Raw genomic sequence first — 18,409 nt, 5'->3', positions numbered from 1 at the left:
AAAATTACACTATGATTGTGGGACACCCTGTATGTGCACATATGTGTATATGAGCCCAAATGTATCTACAATTCAGCCAGTTAAGATATTTTGGACAACTCTTGTTTTTTTAACCAAAGCTAATACATATGAAACTTTAAGATTTAGAAAGCATTTTACATACATAATTTAATTTGAGCTTCACAATAATCCTGTAAAACAGAGACTTATTAGGTACCCATTTAATAGAAGAGGAAACTGAGACTAAGATTGACTTGCCCAGTCATGAGGCTAATAAATATCTCAGGTAAGATTCAAACTCTGGTCTTCTTGACTGTACATTTATTAATTTATTTAATAGGCCAATAAATTCCTTTAAGAGTATATATTTCCCCACTATATTGTTATTTTCTCATTCTTTAGTTTTCTAGGAAAAAAAAACTGGTTATATGTCACACCTGGCGGCTGGGCGACGCAGTGGATAGAGCAATGGACCAGGAGTCAGGAAGAGTCATCTTTCTGAGTTCGAATCTGGCTTCAAACACTTACTAGCAGTGTGATCCTGAGCAAGTCGTTTAACTCTGTTTGCCTCAGTTTCCTTATCTGTAAAAATGAGCTGGAGAAGGAAGGAAATGGCAAACCACTCCAATATCTCTACCAAGAAAACTCCAAATGGGGTCAAGAAGACATGACTAAAATGACTGAACAACAATAACACCTGTAAAAGTTATTTTACAGCAAAAGTTTTAAAAACAATTTTTAAAATTTAACTTTTTTAAACCAGTGAGAAATTTGGAGTTCAGCAGGGGTAATGGAGGCAGTTCAGTTTAACAGAAAGAAGACTCTACACCCTCAGCTGCTAGAGTCATCCCCTCAAAGATTACCATCCACTGATTCTGATTTATTGTGCATGTTCTGATTCATGTCTGTTGTCTCTACCTTGAGAATGTAAGCTCCTTAAGGGCAGGGTCAGTTTTTGCTTTGTCTTTGCATCTCCAGGAGTTAGGACAGTATTTTGCATACAGTAAGGGCCTAATAAGTGCTTGTTTACTGATTAATTGACTAGGACACAGGAGTACTAGCATGGAGAGTAGAGGGGCTATCCCATGAAGTGCATGTGGGGATGGACTTGTACTCTGGCCCCTTTCCAAAGGACATGCCACTAGTATAGACCTGCCACTGTATAACTATGGGCAAATTATTTAACTCCCCCTCAATTTCAATTGTTTATTCTGTCAAAGAAGGGGATGAGATTATAGCAGATGGTCCGTTTCAACTGTCAATCAACAAGCAGCATTTATTAAGCCCTTACTATGTGCCAGGTGCCACGTTAAGTGCACAGGCCACAAAGAAAAGCAAAAGCCCAGTTTCTGCCCTTAATAGGGTCACATTCTAAAGGGGTAGGCCACAGAAAAGAGCCTTGTACATCCAAGGTGTAGACTGTGTCAATGGAAGGTAATATCATAGAGAAGGCACTAGGGGAAAGGGAGAGATGAAGAGTGACCAAGAAAGACCTCTGGAGAAAGGAGGCTTTGAGTGAGGTCTTGGAGGAAACCAGGGAAGCCAGGGCTGGGACGAGCTCTAGAAACCTTTCATTCATTTCTTTTTATGCAATATTTGAATTCCTGAATAACTGCATGTATGTCAAATGTTTATGCAGTAGATTTGTTTCTAAAGAGATCCATGCAGATGAAATCACACTTTGAATATGGCAGAGAAGATGCCCATTTAAAGAAAACCTACAAGGAATCATTTTGCAAAGTGAAAAAAAAAACTTTTACCAAATCATTTTGGGGGAGTCTGGATGTGTTATTTCATTGGTTTTAGGAGCTCCCAGTGGGAGCACTCTGTCTTTTAATATAGAACAACCACCATTCTGCTATTTATATAATCTGCCTGGCTGGGGAAGTGAGAGGTTAAGTTACTTGCCTCCGGTCACACAACCAGAGTCAGGACTTGAACCTAGGTTTTCCTAAATTAAAGGCTAGCTATTTAAGTACTCTACCACAATACCTCTTAAACTAATACTCTAAATTGATTTATTTTGTAATTTAGATTTTAGAAAATTCCCCACAAGTGAGATGTAACTGTAGGAAACAGAGAAAGTCCTAAACCTGTTTATTGCTGTATGTATTTCAAATTCTTATTTCAATTCAAAGCAGACACTCAATTCTTCTAGGCAGGAATATTTAAATCAAAATCATTCAAAATACTCTGGAGTTGTTGAGTCATTTCAGTCATGTCTGACTCTTCATGACCCCACTTGGGGTTTTCTTGGCAAAGATTCTGGAATGGTTTGTCATTTTCTTCTCCAACTCAGCAGGGTTAAGTGACTTGCCCAGGGTCACACAGCTAGTAAATGTCTGAGGCCAAATTTGAACTCAGGAAGATCTTTTAATCCAAACCCTTAATTTTGCAAATATTCTTACTCCCAAAGTTATTGAACTGTGTGTACCCTATGGCCCCACAATACAACTACTATTCCTATAGCCTAAGGAGATCAAGAAAGAGGAAAGGACCCATCTGTATAACAATATTTATAGCAGGTCTTTTTTGTGGTACCAAAGGACTAGAAACTAAGGGGGTCCCTGCACTTGGGGAATGGCTGAACAAATTCTGGCATGTGCATGTAATGGAATATTATTGTGTAGTAAGAAATGGTGAAAAGGACATTTTTAGAGAAACCTGAGTAGACTTGTATGAACTGATGCAGAGTGAAGTGAGAAGAATCAGGAGAACCATTTCTATGGTAACTTCATCATTTTAAAGAGAAACAACTTTGAAAGACTTAAGAACTCTCATCAATGCAATAGGCAACCACAATTCCAGAAGACCTATTTTGACACATGCTGTTCACCTCTTGACTGAGAGGTGATAGACTCAGGGTGAAAATGTGACATCTATTTTTTGGATGTGGCCAATTTGGGAATTTGTTTAGCTCGACTATGTATATTTCTCACAAAAGTTTTTCTTTATTTTTTTAATGGGGGTGGTAGAAGGGAGAGAAAATTTTTTAATTGGAAAAAAATTAAATTAAATTTTAGTACATCTAAGGTCACACTGCTAATGAGTGACAGAGCTGGAACCAGAACCCCGTCTCCCAGCTTAGCCCTCATTGTATTACACCAGACTGTTCTCCAAGGTGGCATGTTCAATTAACAATGAAGGAAAAGAAAAAAGTCAAAACTGAAACCTCCTTGACACAGACTATGATGACATTTTCCAACATAGCATTGTTGGCTTCCTAAAATTGCAGCATTCCTTATGTGCAATATCCCTTAAGTACAGCTATCTTGGTTTCATTGTCTTCATAAATTCAAAGATCACAGGATTACAGACATAGCACCTCTGAAGCCACCTAATCCAGCCCATTCATTTTACACATGGGGAAACTGAGGTTTGGGGAGGTTGAATGACTTGCCCATGGTTACACAGGTAAATAACCTTCAGAGGTGGGGTTTTCCTCTAGATCCTCAGACTTGAAAGGTTGCTCTTTCCACAATGTTAGGCTGTCTCCCTAACTCTCCTTTTTTAAACCTGCCCTCTCCTCCACAACTGAGTGATTTAGCATTGTGAATGTACAATTCTCCTGCCAGCTAAAGATGTCTGATACTGCAGATTCTTATACCAAACCAAATAACTTAGACATCACCAGAGATCATCTTTTCTTCTTGGGGAGATGAGGATGCTGTCTATATATAGAAAAGGATTGTTTTTCCCATTAACCCAATGGTCATCAGATAGCATATTCCTACATACACCATTTGGTATCTCAGTTTGTGACTACAATGGAAGATGAATGACAGTGAATATTTAAAGAACCGTATTGAGGTGTCAGGGACTTGTGTCCATCAGGAGCATGTGAAACAATTCCTGATATTTTAAATCACTGATTCTTTAAAGGCTAAGGCTCAAGGGCAAATTTTAACAGTGAGTTCAGAATTCCCATTGAATGTTTATAATCAACTTTTCAATTAAGATGGGTTTCTAAAAGTCTTCTGCTGTTAGCCATTGTTAGCCATTCATTTCTGGCAAAGTCTGCTCTCGTCTTGCATCTAGCAGGGCCAAGAGTGTAAACTTTAGTAAATCAGCTAAAATTGAAGCCTCCTGTCTTGGACAATAACACCTTGTTTTTTTGGTTGCAACCGTCTTTGGCATGAAATGTCTAAGCAATTCTGCTCATAGCAGAAATAAAACTGCCAAAATATACCCCTAATTCAGCCTGCCTTTCCATGGCACAGATAACAGTGCTATATGTGACATAACAGAGAACATAACCTTTCGAATATGTGAGAGAAATTGGATTGGGTATGTTTGCTTAGAAGAATTCCAAAACTACCTGGTGGTATGAGAATACTGAATGAAGACCTGGATTTGAATCTGCAACTGTGCGACCTGGGACAAGTCATCTAACGTGTTTGTTGGTAAAATGAGAGTACGGGAGCTAGGTGGTGCAGTGGATAGAGCACCAGGCCTGGAGTCAGGATGACTCAACTTCCTGAGTTCAAATCTGGCTTCAGATACTTGTCAGTTGTGTGACGCTGGGCAAGTCATTTAGCCCTGTTTGCCTCAGTTTCCTTATCTGTAAAATGACCTGGAGAAGGATATGGTGAATCACTCCAGTAACTTTGCCAATAAAACTCCAAATGAGGTCACAAAGACTGCCTTGTGACTGAAGAACAAAATGAGGGTATCAGATGAGATGACCTCAAAGGTCCCTTCCAGCACTATCCCCATCTGGATAGCTAAATATGTGAACCTTACACAAAAATAGCATTGATTCCTTGACTGATTACTGCATAGTGTGTGTATGGTTAAATACATCAATATGTTACTTTTTAAGTATTTAATGTTTTCTGCTCTTTGGAGGTGGGGTTCTTTCTTTTAAGTACAGAATCACTTTTGACATATCTTTCGGCCAAACATCCCTAAATGAATGAATGTAGGATCAAGAGAAAGAGAATGGGGTTATATGTGGTCTAATGATTCTGTTATTATATATCTATTTTCTTAATTTTCAATTAAACTGGGAACAGCTTCCAAGACAGATGTGACATTTAGTGGTTCCCAGGGCCATCTGCCCCCAAGTGCAGAGAGTATATTCCCCCATTAAAGTTATTCCTTAAACTAGACAGTGAACTCCTTGAGAGAAGGGACTGGTTTTTGCCTTTCTTTATTTCCTCGGCCCTTAGCATACTACCTGGCACATTGTTGTTGCTCAGTCCTGTCCAAGACCCTTTTCCTGATCCCATTTGGGGTTTTCTTGGCAGAGATCCTGGAGTGATTTGTGCCTTTTCCTTCCCCAGCTCATTTTTCAGATGAGGAAACAGAGGCAAACAGGGTTAAGTGACTTGCCCGGGGTCATACTGCTAGTAAGTGTCTGAGGCTAGAACTGAACTCCAAGAAAGGAGCCTTCCTGACTCTAGATCTAGCTCAGCTGCCTTCACATAATGTTTACAAATGAGTTAAAACAAGCCTAGGAAGGTTTGGTAACTTACTCCAGGTGCCCCAGGCAGTGGCCCCGGTGGGTTTTGAAGCCAATCCGCCAACCTCCAGAGGGGGCGCTCTTTCTGCCCTACGGGCCATCTCCACTGGGGTAGTTAGCAGCTCTGGGGCCCACGTGCAGTCCTCCCAATGGACATCTGTCCACTGGACCCAGATGGCTCAGGAGGAGAGAGCGAGCCTCGCTTAGACCCAATTCACATGCATGGTATCCTCTCCCTGATGTCTCAGTCCTCTTCCAGAATGAAGGGCGAACAACAATAAGTCAGCAGTGGCCACCCCCCGGAAGTTCATTGTGACTTTCTTAGCCGGTCACCCTCGCTTCGCAGTTCCCTCTTCGGGCGACACGTGGCCTCCCAGCCGGGCCTACTTCTTAGCTTAGCAGAACCCTCCGCTTCGGCCGCCTCCTCTGAGCGCGATGGCTGTTCTCAGAGCCTTCATGTTGTTCATCCTCCTCCGGACCGCATGCCTTGACTTTCCCCACCGTGAGTCCGTTCTCCCCTCGCCCCCGCCTTTCCCGGTCTCTTTTAAGGGTTGGCTTGTCCTATTAGAAGGTCAACTTCTTGTGGGAAGGGACTTCTGCTTGCGCCAGCGCTTAGCAATGTACGAGCGTTTCAGACCGTGCTTCTCGGTTGGACTCGAACCTCGGACCTTCTTGAAAACCGAATTCAAGAACAGGGCTGGGGGGAGCTGCATGGAGGCGGTGACCACTCAGGAGAAGTTCTGGAGGGACATAGCCCCCTCTCTTCGCAGTCCCCTGCTACAATCGGGCTGGCGAGGGGCCCAGACGCCCGCGGCTCCGGAGTCGTGAGAGCCAGGCGCCGCTCGGGCCGGGTCCGGGGCGCTCTAGCGGGCCCAGCACCCTGGAGAGCGGGCGGGCGCGCGGGCGCCCCCTAGGGGCCGGCCCGGGGGGCGGCGGCGCTCGCTCTCTGGCTCGCTCTCGGGGCGCTCGGGAGCCGTCGCTGCCGCCGCTGTCGCCGCCCCTCGATGTCGCCGCCGCCTTTAAATGCTCGGGCTTGGCGTCGCCGCTGGTGCGGCGGCGGCAGCGGCGGCGGCGGCGGGCTGGGCAGGGCTCCGGCTTCTCGGCGCTGGCGGCAGCGGCGGCGGCTGCTGCTCAGGATGAGGGCTGCCGTCGCTCTGCTCACCATGCTCGCCAGCCTGCTCCTCTTCCTGTACCTGCTGTGGCTCACAGCCGACGGGCCCCTGAGCTCCAGGTAGAGGGGCGCGCGTCCCCCTGCTCCCGTGCTCGGGGCACCCGGGAGCCCGAGGCGACGGAGTCGGGGGAGCCCAGGGGACGGCTGACACCTGGGGAGGGGCGGACGCCAGCTGGTCCGGGGGGACTGGGGGGTTCGGGGGCGGAGGGGCCCCTCCAGCCCCCCAACTCCGCACCGGGTTCGGGCCCCCCGGTCCAGGCTGGATCCGAGGGCAGCGTCCGCCGATGCTTCGGAGGAGCTGCCGAGCCGGAGCCGAGCTCCTCCTGCCCGTGTTTGACAACTTAGTTTCCTTCCCTTCCCCAGGGACTGGAAAGGCGAAGCCAAGAAAGCCGTCAACTTTAGCCCCGAAATGCCCAGGAGGCTCAGTTTCCCCTCGGCACCGGCCGCCCTCCCCGCAAACAGGTACCGGCAGCAGAGGAGGGGAGGCTGCGGGAGGGTGGGGGCTCCTGGGGCACGGGCTCTCGTCCACTATCCGGAGGGTGCACTTCGGGGTGTCCCGACCGAGGTCCGTGTGTCTGGGGGATCCCTTCTACCCTGGGACCGATCAGGACCACGCTCTCCCCTCGGTCAGCGGCTCATCTCGTCCAGGGAAGGAGTAAAACACAGCCTGGACCGCCCTGAATGCCCTGAATCCCTGAAATCAGTGATAGTATCGATGATCGTGGGGGGAAAAAAGCCACTTTACTATCTCTCGATGGATTTTGTTTATTTTTTATTCTTTGTCTTCCATAATTAAAGATGTGGTTGCTTTGGGCATAGATGTAATGGTGGAGTGAAAATTAATTTGTATATAACGTTTGTCCTCTGACAAAGTAGAAATTAGGTTTTTAAAATGCCCTCTGTCATTTTTTTGTGTGAGTATCCAACCATGCAGTGTTACGATTCTTTTTATTATTGTTAGTATTATAAATGTTCACATTGGCATCATGTAGCTCCAAGCTTCAGAATAGCTCAAGGTGAGTGTGGTCTTCTGCTTTTTAAAATGAGTGTCTGGCTAGATGTGAAAATCCAGCTACAGTTGGATGGTGTTGGTGCTGTGGTCCCCTTTTCCCTCACACACAGACACACAGAAAAAAAGATGATCGTCAACCTTTTTTTTTTTTAAAGGAATGTAACCTGTATAACTTTTTGAATATTTGCTTTTCTGCTTTCATTATCCATGTAGAACTAATAAGATCACAGAAATCCCATTTTTTCTGTGTTCAGAACACTTTAAAGGCACCTTGAAAGCCTGGTTGCTAGAATCATCTGAAATTACACTTAAATTCTTGTCTATCTTTCTCTGGGTTCTTTCAATCCTTCCTCTTCTTCCTGAGGCTCCTTAATCTTTGCCCATTATGTATTTTGCCAGCCCCTCTCTGTGTGCCCCTCCTCCCCCAGTCCCCCTTAGCCAGTTTGCTTTATTGCTTGCCCTGTTCAGGACAGCGTTCTGGGCCCTTTCATTACTGTTTGTCTCAGGTTTGTGATTTTCATCTTTCTTCTCCATGCTCTCCCATGATATGTTTGTCTAGCTACTATGATCTGTGGGAAAGCTGCAGAAAAAAAATTGACTAGAAGTGTTGGCACAGAACACTTCAGAGAGTGGGGCTGTAAAGTCAGCTCCAATCTGCTATCAGCATATTTACAATTGAACAGAAAAGCAGAGATGAACTCTGTGGGGGGAGGGGGGACAGGGGGCGGGACAGAGGAAAAAGAACTGTATCTGTTCCCTTGGAATTTTGGGGTGAACAGGAAAAGGGAAGAAGGAGTCTATGAAGAAATCCTGCCCCTATTGTCCATCTGCTGTAACTGAGGTCGAAGAGGGAGCTGTGTTTCCTTTAACACTCATATAATACCGATAATGATTTCTGAAGTTGGCACAGCGCTTTCCTTTATACAGAGAGGCCACTATCTCTCTCGCTCTCTCTCTCTATTTTTTTTACTTGAAATGTATGTTAAGCAGACAATACAGTTCATAAGAGCAGCAGATGTGAATGAAGATGGCTAAATCCTTGAGAATCAAGGTTATTTGGGGGTTGTCTGGGCTTATATCTTGTGTGCTGCACTCTCCATTAATGGTTTCTCTGAATGTGGAGGGATATGAAGGAAGAAAGGATGACTGCCTGGTGGGTGGGAAGGAGGAAATTGTCTCAGGGTTTATTTGGCAGCAGAAAACATTCAAAGATAAGGGACAGTACAAAGAGGAATAATGAGGCAAAGAGGCTAGGACATGGAGCAGATGGGATATGGAGAGGAGAAAAGGAAGGAGATAAATCTATCTCTTGAATTGCCAGATGCAACATTTCTTTTCAGAGTTAGGAGAGTTTAGTTGCTATGTAATACAAGGGTTCAAAGATTATATAGATGTCTCAGTTGAGGGCAAGAAGGAGGGAATTTTAAAGAAGTCACTGGATGGTTTAGATAAACTTTAGGAAAAATGCCTCAAGCCTCCCACCATCAGTAGTATGTTTTAAAGTACATTTGCCTCTGCATATTTATGTTATTACTCTATCTATTTGGTCTTCCAAAATCACAGAATTTTAGAGTTTCTTAGAAGGAACCTCAGCAGCCGTCTAGTTCAACCTCTCTGGATAAAGAGTAAGAGCCCACTATCACATACCTGACAGGTGATCAGTCAGTCTCTTGAAGACATCCCCATTGAGGGAGAAGAGCAACCCATTCAACTTCTGTGTAGTTACAAGGGTGGACTGGTAAATGTTTAACAATCATCTCTCGAAAAGAACCCCCCCAAAGTTTGATCTCCATTATTATTAACAGTTTCTAATCACTTTCTTATCTAAACAATTAAAAAGAAAACAAACCTAGGCCTGAGTCATAGAATTTGCCTATTTCTGAAGTGCAAGTGCTCACACTGAAAACTTAATAATATGCTACCAGCTAGTTAGAGCTGGCCCCAGCACACCCCTAAGGTCTTGACCCTAGGATCTAAGCATTAGGTTTTTCCTGGCATAAAGCCTAAATTTCTGACTTTGCAATTTGTACTCATTACTCCTGTTTCTGTCTCTTGGGGGCTGAATAGGCTAAGACCAATCTCTTCTATATGAAGCCTTTCAGATACTTACATACTGCTATGTATGTATGTATGTTTGTTTACTCCCATGCCCCATCCCCTGGCCAAGTCTTTTCCTCTATGAGTTAACAATCCTGAGTTCCTTCAAACAATCCTCATATGGCATAGGCTCCTTACAATTCTGGTTGCCTTCCTTGGGGCAATCTTCAATTTATCTATGTCCTTGCTATATGTGGTGCCCAGAAACTCCTATAAAACTTATCCTTGACCCCAGGGCAGAATATGATATGACTATCACATCATTGCTCTTGGAAGCTACATCTCTCTTAATGCAGCCAAGATCCCATTAGCTTTTTTTGGCTGCCACATGAGTCAATCAATCAATGAATCAAAAAGCACTTATTGAGGGCTTGCCAGGTAGTGTTAAGTGTCAGGGATACAAAAAGAAAATGAAACAATCCCTTTCCTCCCTCTCATATGGTTGTTCATATTGACTGTGTCATTCATTAAAAACTTAAGATCTTTTCACCCAAACTCCTGCCTAAAAAATTCCCCTCTCATCCTGTATTTGTGATTTTTTGAGCCCAATTATAAGACTTTACATTTATATCTTTCAAATCTCAACTAAATAGATTCAGCCCAATATTCTAGCCTGTCAGATGTTTTTGGATTCTGATTCTGTCAACGAATGGGTTACCATCCCTGCTACCTTTGTGTCATCTTCAAATCTGATAAATATGCCATCTGTGCCTTTCTCTAAGCCATTGATAAACATGTTAAACATCACATTGCTAACCAAGTCCAAATCCCTGAGGCACTCCACTGGAGACCTCCTGCTAAGTTGATCATCAGTGGCTATTCTGAATCTGCACATTCAACTAGTTCTGGCCTCATCCAGTTTCATGGTCGTTTGGTCCCTTTTTTTTCATCTTATCCACAAGAATAGCACGTGATACTTTATCAAACACATAGCTAAAATCTAGGTAAACTGTACCCTAATTTGCTAACTTAGTAACTCTTCCAAAAAAGGTGGGGATAGGGTCAGTTTATTATTATTTGTTATTTATGAAGCCATGTTGACTCTTTGTGAGCAAGCTTTGTTGGCTCTTCATCTTTAATGATTCCTTCTAGAATTTTGGCCAGGAATAAAAGTCGAACTCACTTGGCCTCAAGTTTAGTGTCTTTGTTCTCTTCCCCCTTTTTTGAAAATTGGTACATTTGACCTTCTCCAGTAGTGTAGTGCTAAATCCATCCCCCAAGATCTTTTAAATATGGCTACCATTGTAGTTGGGTCATTTCAGTCTTGTCCAACTCTTCATGATCCCATTTGGGATTTTCTTGGCAGAGATACTGGAGTGGTTTTCCATTTCATTCTGTAGCTCATTTGAAAGATTGAGGAAACTGAAGTAAAATGAGTTAAGTGACTTGCCCAGGGTCACACAGCTTAGTAAGTGTCTTGAGGCTGGATTTGAACTAAAGCCTTCCTGACCCTAGGTCCCATGCTTTAGCCACTGCACCACCTAGCTGGCCCCCAAAATATGATTGATTGGGGCCCAGTAATCAGAACTGATAATTCTTTCAGTACCTGAAAATGTAGTGAGCTTTCTCAGCAAAAAGACCAGAGCTGAATAGAAAATTTGACTTTCAAACACAAGAATCAAGAGAAGCATGAAAAGGTAATCAAGAAAAAGAACAAGAAAAAGAAATTGCAAGGGACTTACTAAAATTGAACTGTTTTGTTTACATTCCTACATGGAAAGATGATGTGTATGATTCATGAGACCTCAGTATCAGGGTTGCTGAAGGGAATATGCATATATATATATATATGTTTATGTATATATATATAAGTGAATGTGCATGTATGTGTGTGTATATATATATATGTATATATATATATGTATATATATATATGTATATATATATATATACATATATATATATATATAGAGAGAGAGAGAGAGAGAGAGAGAGAAAGAGAGAAAGAGCAGACACAGTGAGTTGAAGATGAAGGGAAGATATCTAAAAGAAATAAAATCAAATTAAGGGATCAGAGAGGAATATACTGAGAGAGGGAGATAGGGAAAGATAGAATGGGGTGGATTATCTCGCATAAAGGTGGAAAGGTGGAAAGAGGAAGTAGTTCTGTGGGAGGAGGGGAGAGGGTAGGTGAGGGGGAATGAGTGAATCTTGCTCTCATCAGATTTGGCCTGAGGAGGGAATACTATACATACTCAATTGGGTATCTTACCCCACAGGAAAGAAGAGGGAAGAAGATAAAAAAAGGGGGGGGGGATGATGGAGGGGAGGACAGATGGGAGTGGAGGTAATCAAAAACAAACACTTTCGAAAGGGGACAGGGTCAAGGGAGAAAATTCAATAAAGGGGCATGGGTTGGGAAGGAGCAAAATATAGTTAGTCTTTCACAACATAAGTATTATGGAAGGGTTATACATAATGATACACATGTGGTCTATGTTGAATTGCTTGATTTCTTATGGAGGGTGGGTGGGAAGGGAAGAGGAGAAAGAATTTGGAACTCAAAGTTTTAAAAACAGATGTTCAAAAACAAAAAAAAAAAGCTTTTGCATGAAACTAGAAAATAAGATACACAGGCAATGGGGCGTAGAAATTTATTTTGCCCTACAAGAAAGAAAGGGAAAGGGGGATGGGAGGGGAGTGGGGTGACAGAAGGGAGGGCTGACTGGGGAAAAGGGCAACCAGAATATATGCCATCTTGGAGTGGGGGGGGAGGGTAGAAATGGGGAGAAAATTTGTAATTCAAACTCTTGTAAAATCAATGCTGAAAGCTAAATATATTAAATAAATAAAAAAAGAAAATGTAGTAGGCTGGGTGAGTTGAATTCAGTAGTGCTATTAAAAAAAAAAACAAACCTATTTATTTATTTATATTCAATAACAACCACCACCACCACTACCACCACCCACTAGCCATTTTGCTCTTTATAGTCTAAAGGTCATTCATTCTCTTTAGCAGAAAAAACAGAAACAGAATAAGTATGAAATAGCCCTCTTTCTCCTGCCAGTTATCATCATCCCATCTGCCCTCCACAGCACTCCTAGCCCTACTTTGGTCTTCCTGTTTTCCTCAAAAAATCTAAAAAACTACAAACTCTTTTTGTCATCCTTAACATTCTTCAAAGGCATTAGCTCTCCTTCCATTATTATTTTAAAAAATAATTTTATGAATATTCTTATGTCAACTTCATTTCTGAATACATTCCCTCTCTTCCTCTCTCTACTCAGCTTTCTTTTGAAAGAAGAAAGAGTGGGGAGAAAAGGGAAAGGCAGTTAAGCAAAACTAATCAAAACATCCACTAAACTTCCGTGTATACACTTATGGGCTTAAGCCCCTCCAGAGAAGGGGGAGGAGGGGTTAATTTTCTTATCTCTTCTCTAGGACCAATTGTGGTCCTGAAATTGTTGTTACAGGAGCATGCTGTGCTTTTTGTTGTTTGTTGTTATTCACCTTGTATTCTCTGCCTTCCATATTCTATATATATATATATATCTTTAAAGAATCTAAGTTGATTGGTAAGTTCTCTGTGCATCCATATTGGTAATGACTCCCAATTTTCTGTCCCGCTGGAATTGCTTTCTTTTATGTCTTCAGAATTTCATTCTTGAGAATTTAATGTCCCTCCTGGTACTTTCCCCTGTGGACCTTTAGTCCATGAGATCCTGCAGATAAACCAATCAATCAACAACCATTTAGTAAGCAGCTGGGAGTGCTAAGCACTGGGGAAACAAAAGTTAAAAAAAAGTCTTTGCCTTCAGTGAGCTTATATTATATCAGAGGAAACAATATACTGATATACATTCAGTATATGCCAAATTGATACAAGTTGATTGTGGAGGATGGGGAGGGATGGGCACTGGCAACTGGAGGATCAGGATAGGTCTAATTATTGGGAATGATACTTGGGTTGAGGCTTAAGTATCCAGCTGGGTTTAGGGAACCCCTTCCCATAGCCTAGGTGGGTTATGTGATGAACTATATTAGTTTTCCATCAGACCAGATCCCTATCCCACAGCCTGCCATTTGACTTCTCACCATATTGTTATATTGAAATCTAAGAAAATCAAAGGGCCATATTCTTATAATTACTAATAAATTAAGAGAAGTGCATAATATTTCTCATTAATTAACTAGCTCTAATCTCCTACCCCAGTTTATGAAATAAATTGGAGAGATATCTTTTTCTATAAGGTTTTGCTATCTCTCAATATAAACATTTCATCTTATAGGCTTAAGTAAACATTAGTATTATTGGCTTTATATTTATTAACAATGTAATAAACAATACAAGTACATATTTAGATAGTTTAAAAATATATGACAATGAGGGAGATCACAGGCACAGTCACCTCTAACCAGGAACTGTAACTCTTGACTTTTTTTTAACTGTGGAAGTACAGTCCCATCTTTCAGTTCTCTCAGAATGGCAGCCAAAGACTCTCATGAATTCTCTTTAAGACATCTTCTCCACATAAGAGTTAAATTTAGTTCTTTAATGAAATACAGCTAACTTACTCCATCTCTCAGGAAAGAAGTTCTCTTAGTCCTTTATCTTTGTACTTAGTCTCTCTCTGGACATGACCATTAACAGTTTCTCCAGAATGACAATTAAACTACCTTTCCTAAGTTTTTCTTCCCAGATCCTTCCTGTGAATCATTTGAAGTTTGCTACCCCAAAATCTAGGCTGCATTTCTGACTATGCCCAGATTTTCACCTCTCTATCACAGATTCTAGGATGGAGTTGCCACTTCTCTTTTGCTCCACCAAGGGGTGGTAGAGCAACATTTCTGCCCCTGTAAATAGTACCTTTTCCTTTTTTTCTCTCCTTCCTTGCTTCCTTCCTTCTGTCCTTCCTTCCTTCCTTCCTTCCTTCCTTCCTTCCTTCCTTCCTTTCTTCTTCCGTGGCAAGTAGCACACATACTTTATTATTTTACTAATCTTTTTTTTGCTTTAAATAGTATTTTTTTACCCAATTACATATCAAGAACATTTTTAGCTTTCATTTATACAAGATTTTGAGTTCCATATTTTTCTCCCTCCTTCCCCTCTTCTCTTCTGAAAATGGTAGGCAGTTTGATATAGTTTATACATGTGCTATCATGTAAAGCATATTTCCATATTTATCACAGTTGTAGAAGAAGACACAGATCAAAAGGAAAAAAACACAAAAAAGAATAAAGCAAGTGAAAAAATATGCTTTGATCTGCATTCAGAGTTTATCAGTTCTTTATCTGGATGTGGATAGCATTTTCCTTTGTAAGCCCTTTGTGCCTGTCTTGGATCATTGTGCTGCTGAGAAGAGCTGAGTCAAGCATAGTTTATCATCGCACAATGTTGCTGTTACTGTGTACAATGCTTTCCTGGTTCTGCTCATTTCACTCATGTCAGTTTGTACAAGTCTTTCCAGGTTTTTCTGAAATCTGCCTATTCATCATTTCTTATTGCACAATAGTATTCCATTGCATTCATAAACCATAGCTTGTTTAACCATTCCCCAGTTGATGGGCATCCCCTTACTTTTTAATATTTTGCTACCACAAATAGGGCTGCTATAAATATTTTTGCACACATAGGTCCTTTTCCTTTTTTTTTTTTAATGATCTCTTTGAGATACAGACCTAGTAGTGGTATTGCTGGATCAAAAGTTGTGCACACTTTGGTTGCCCTTTGGGCACAGTTCCAAATTGCTCTCCAGAATGGTTGGATCACTTCACAACTCCACTAAGAATGCATTAGTGTCCCAATTTTCCCACAACCTCTCCAACATTTGTCATTTTCTGTTTTTGTCATATTAGCTAATCCAATAGCCATGGTACCTCAGAATTGTTTTAATTTGCATTTCTCTAATCAGAAATTTTTTATAGCACTTCTTTATATGCCTATACATATCTTTAATTTCTTCATCTGAAAACTGTCTGTTCATATCCTTTGACCATTTATCAATTGGGGAATGGCTTGTATTCTCATAAATTTGACTCAGTTCTCCATATATTTGAGAAATGAGGCCTTTATCAGAGACACTTGCTGTAAAGATTGTTTTCCAGATTTCTGCTTTCCTTCTAATCTTGGTTGTATTGGTTTTGTTTGTACAAAATCTTTTCAATTTAATATGATCAAAATTATCCATTCTACATTTCATAATGCTCTCTATCTCTGGTTTGGTAATGAATTCTTCCCCTCCCTATAGATCTGACAGGTAGACTGTTTCCTTGCTCTTCCAATTTGATTGCTTCCTTGTCTATGGCACCTTGTAACAAGATATAGTTTCCTTCCTTATCTTTTAATTAGGTCTTTTTTTGCTTTTACTTTGTCTAAGATCAGCATAGATATGCGTGTTTTTTCTTTATTTCAGCTGAAGCATAATAGATTCTGCTACAGCTTCTTCCCTTTACCCTATGTGTGTCTCTCTGCTTCAAGTGTGTTTCTTGTAAGCAACATATTGTAGGATTCTGGTTTTTGGTCCACTCAGCTATCGGCTTCCGTTTTATGGGAGCATCCATCCCATTCACATTTACAGTTATGATTACTACCTGTTAATTGTATTCCCCTCCATCTTATTCTTCCTCCTGTTTGTCCTCTCTCTCCTTTCACTCTTTCCCACTTCACCAGTGTTTTGCTTCTGTCTACCACCTTCCCAGATCTGCCTTCCCTTCTGTCAGTCCCCCCTCCCCTTTACTTAATCTCCTCCCCTCCTACTTCCCTATCAGGTAAGATAGATTTCTATATTCAACTGATTGTGTATATTATTCCCTCTTTGAGCCAATACTGAGAGTAAGGTTCAAGCGATGCCCGTTGCCCCCTCCCCCATCTTCCCCTCCAATGTAATAGGTCTTTCTCACCTCTTCATGTGAAATAATTTACCCCATTCTACCTCTCCCTTCCTTCTGCACTCATTGTACTCCTCTTTCTCATCCCTTAATTTTTTATGTCATTCCCTCAAATTCATCTTATCCCCATATCCTCTATGTATATTCCTTCTATCTGTACTGTTAAGGATACAGTTATTAAGAATCATAAGTATCATCTTCTTGTGTAGGGATGTAAACAGTTTAGCTCTATTGAATCCCTTATGTTTTCTTGTCCCTTTTTGCTTGTTTATGCTTCTCTTGGGTCTTGAGGTTGGAGGTCAAATTTTTGATTTAGTTTTGTTCTTCTCCTTATGAAGGCTTGAAATCCTTCTATTTCATTGAATGACCACTTATTCCCTTGATGTATTATGCCTAATTTTGTCAGGTAAATGATTCTTGGTTGTTGTCCTGTAGTGCCAATGCAATGCCCACAGTGGCTGTAGCTGCTATGAATATGCCAGTATGGTTCTGAATCATAAAATATAACAGATTCTCTTAATTGAAGGAGAAACCAAAATATTTATTCAAACACCAGAAAGCCAGATCCATCACAGCAAAAAAGAAATCCATACACATTATCAATGCAGGGGGCATCACCTTCCCCAAGCCTTCCCTTCATCAGGGCCTACCCACAAAACAGACTCCCTTAAGCAAAATCACTCCCTCTCTAACTCATGCTAGCTGCTGTTTTCTCTGCCTGCCTCCTCTCTCTCCAAGATGCATCTCCCACCATCTCTCTCTCAGCTCTGACTCACTCCAGTTTCCTGTTCCACCCCTTCCTGCTCTACCCATTCAGCAAGCTCCTCCCACCACAGGCTCTTGTGACTCAGGCTTCCATGTGACTCAGGCAGATCACCTGAGCCTCTTAATGGATGGGAAAGATCTTCCCATTTTCATTAACATAACATGTCCTAGCTCTACCCTCTGGAATATCATATTCCATGACCTCAGATCCTTTACTGTTGAAGCTGCTAAGTCTTGTGTAATCCTGATTATGGTTTCCTGATATATGAATTGTTTCTTTCTGGCCACTTGTAGTATTTTTTCCTTAACCTGATAGTTCTGAAATTTGGCTATAATGTTCCTTGGGGTTTTTATTCCAGGATCTCTTTCCTGAGGTGATCCATGGATTCTTTCAATGCCCATTTTGCTCTCTGGTTCCAGGACATCAGGGCAGTTTTCCTTGGTAATTTCTTGAAAGATGCTGTCCAGCTTTTCCTTTTGATTATGGCTTTTAGATAGTCCAGTGATCTCTCCTGGATCTATTTTCCAGGTCAGTTGTTTTTCCTATGAGTACTTTATAATTTCTTCAATTTTTTCATTCTTTAGAATTTGATTGAATCATGTTGTCATATAGAGTCATTAGCTTCCACTTGCCCAATTTTAACTTTTAAGGTTTTGTTTTCCTTAATTAGCTTTTGTATTTTCTTTTCCATTTGGCCAATTGTACTCTTTAAGGAGCTGTTTTCTTCAGTGCATTTTTGTATCTTCTTTTCCATTTGGCCAGTTCTACTTTTTAAGTAATTTTCCAAGCTATTGATTTTTTTCATAATTCTCTTGCACCACTCTCATTTCTTTTCCCATTTTTCCTTCTACCTCTCTTATATGATTTTTAAGCCCCTTTTTGAACTCTTCTATGAGTTCTTTCTGGGCTTGAGACACTTCCCCTTTGCGGGGCAGGGAGGATTTGGGCCATAGATATTTTAACATTGTTGTCCTTTTCTGAGGTTGTATCTTGTCTTCCCTTCACCACGTTAACTCTCTATGGTCAAATTACTTTTTTTGTTGTTTTTTGTTCTTTTTTTGAGTGGAGGA

At 41.4% G+C, this 18,409-nt stretch overlaps 1 protein-coding gene across 1 annotated transcript in view; it reads left to right on the top strand.

Annotated features, from left to right (window-relative positions):
• The first annotated feature begins 6,468 nt into the window (after positions 1–6,468).
• ST8SIA6 (ST8 alpha-N-acetyl-neuraminide alpha-2,8-sialyltransferase 6) overlaps positions 6,469–18,409 on the top strand; it is a 115,293-nt gene continuing 103,352 nt past the window's right edge. The window contains exons 1-2 of the mRNA XM_036761210.1: positions 6,469–6,695; positions 6,999–7,097. Coding sequence (XP_036617105.1) covers positions 6,469–6,695; positions 6,999–7,097 — 326 coding nt within the window. The remainder of the gene's footprint in view (positions 6,696–6,998; positions 7,098–18,409) is intronic.

The sequence above is a fragment of the Trichosurus vulpecula genome, chromosome 5 (genome assembly GCF_011100635.1).
Source record: "Trichosurus vulpecula isolate mTriVul1 chromosome 5, mTriVul1.pri, whole genome shotgun sequence".
Taxonomy (NCBI): domain Eukaryota; kingdom Metazoa; phylum Chordata; class Mammalia; order Diprotodontia; family Phalangeridae; genus Trichosurus; species Trichosurus vulpecula.
This window is presented reverse-complemented; position numbering and strand designations above follow the sequence as displayed.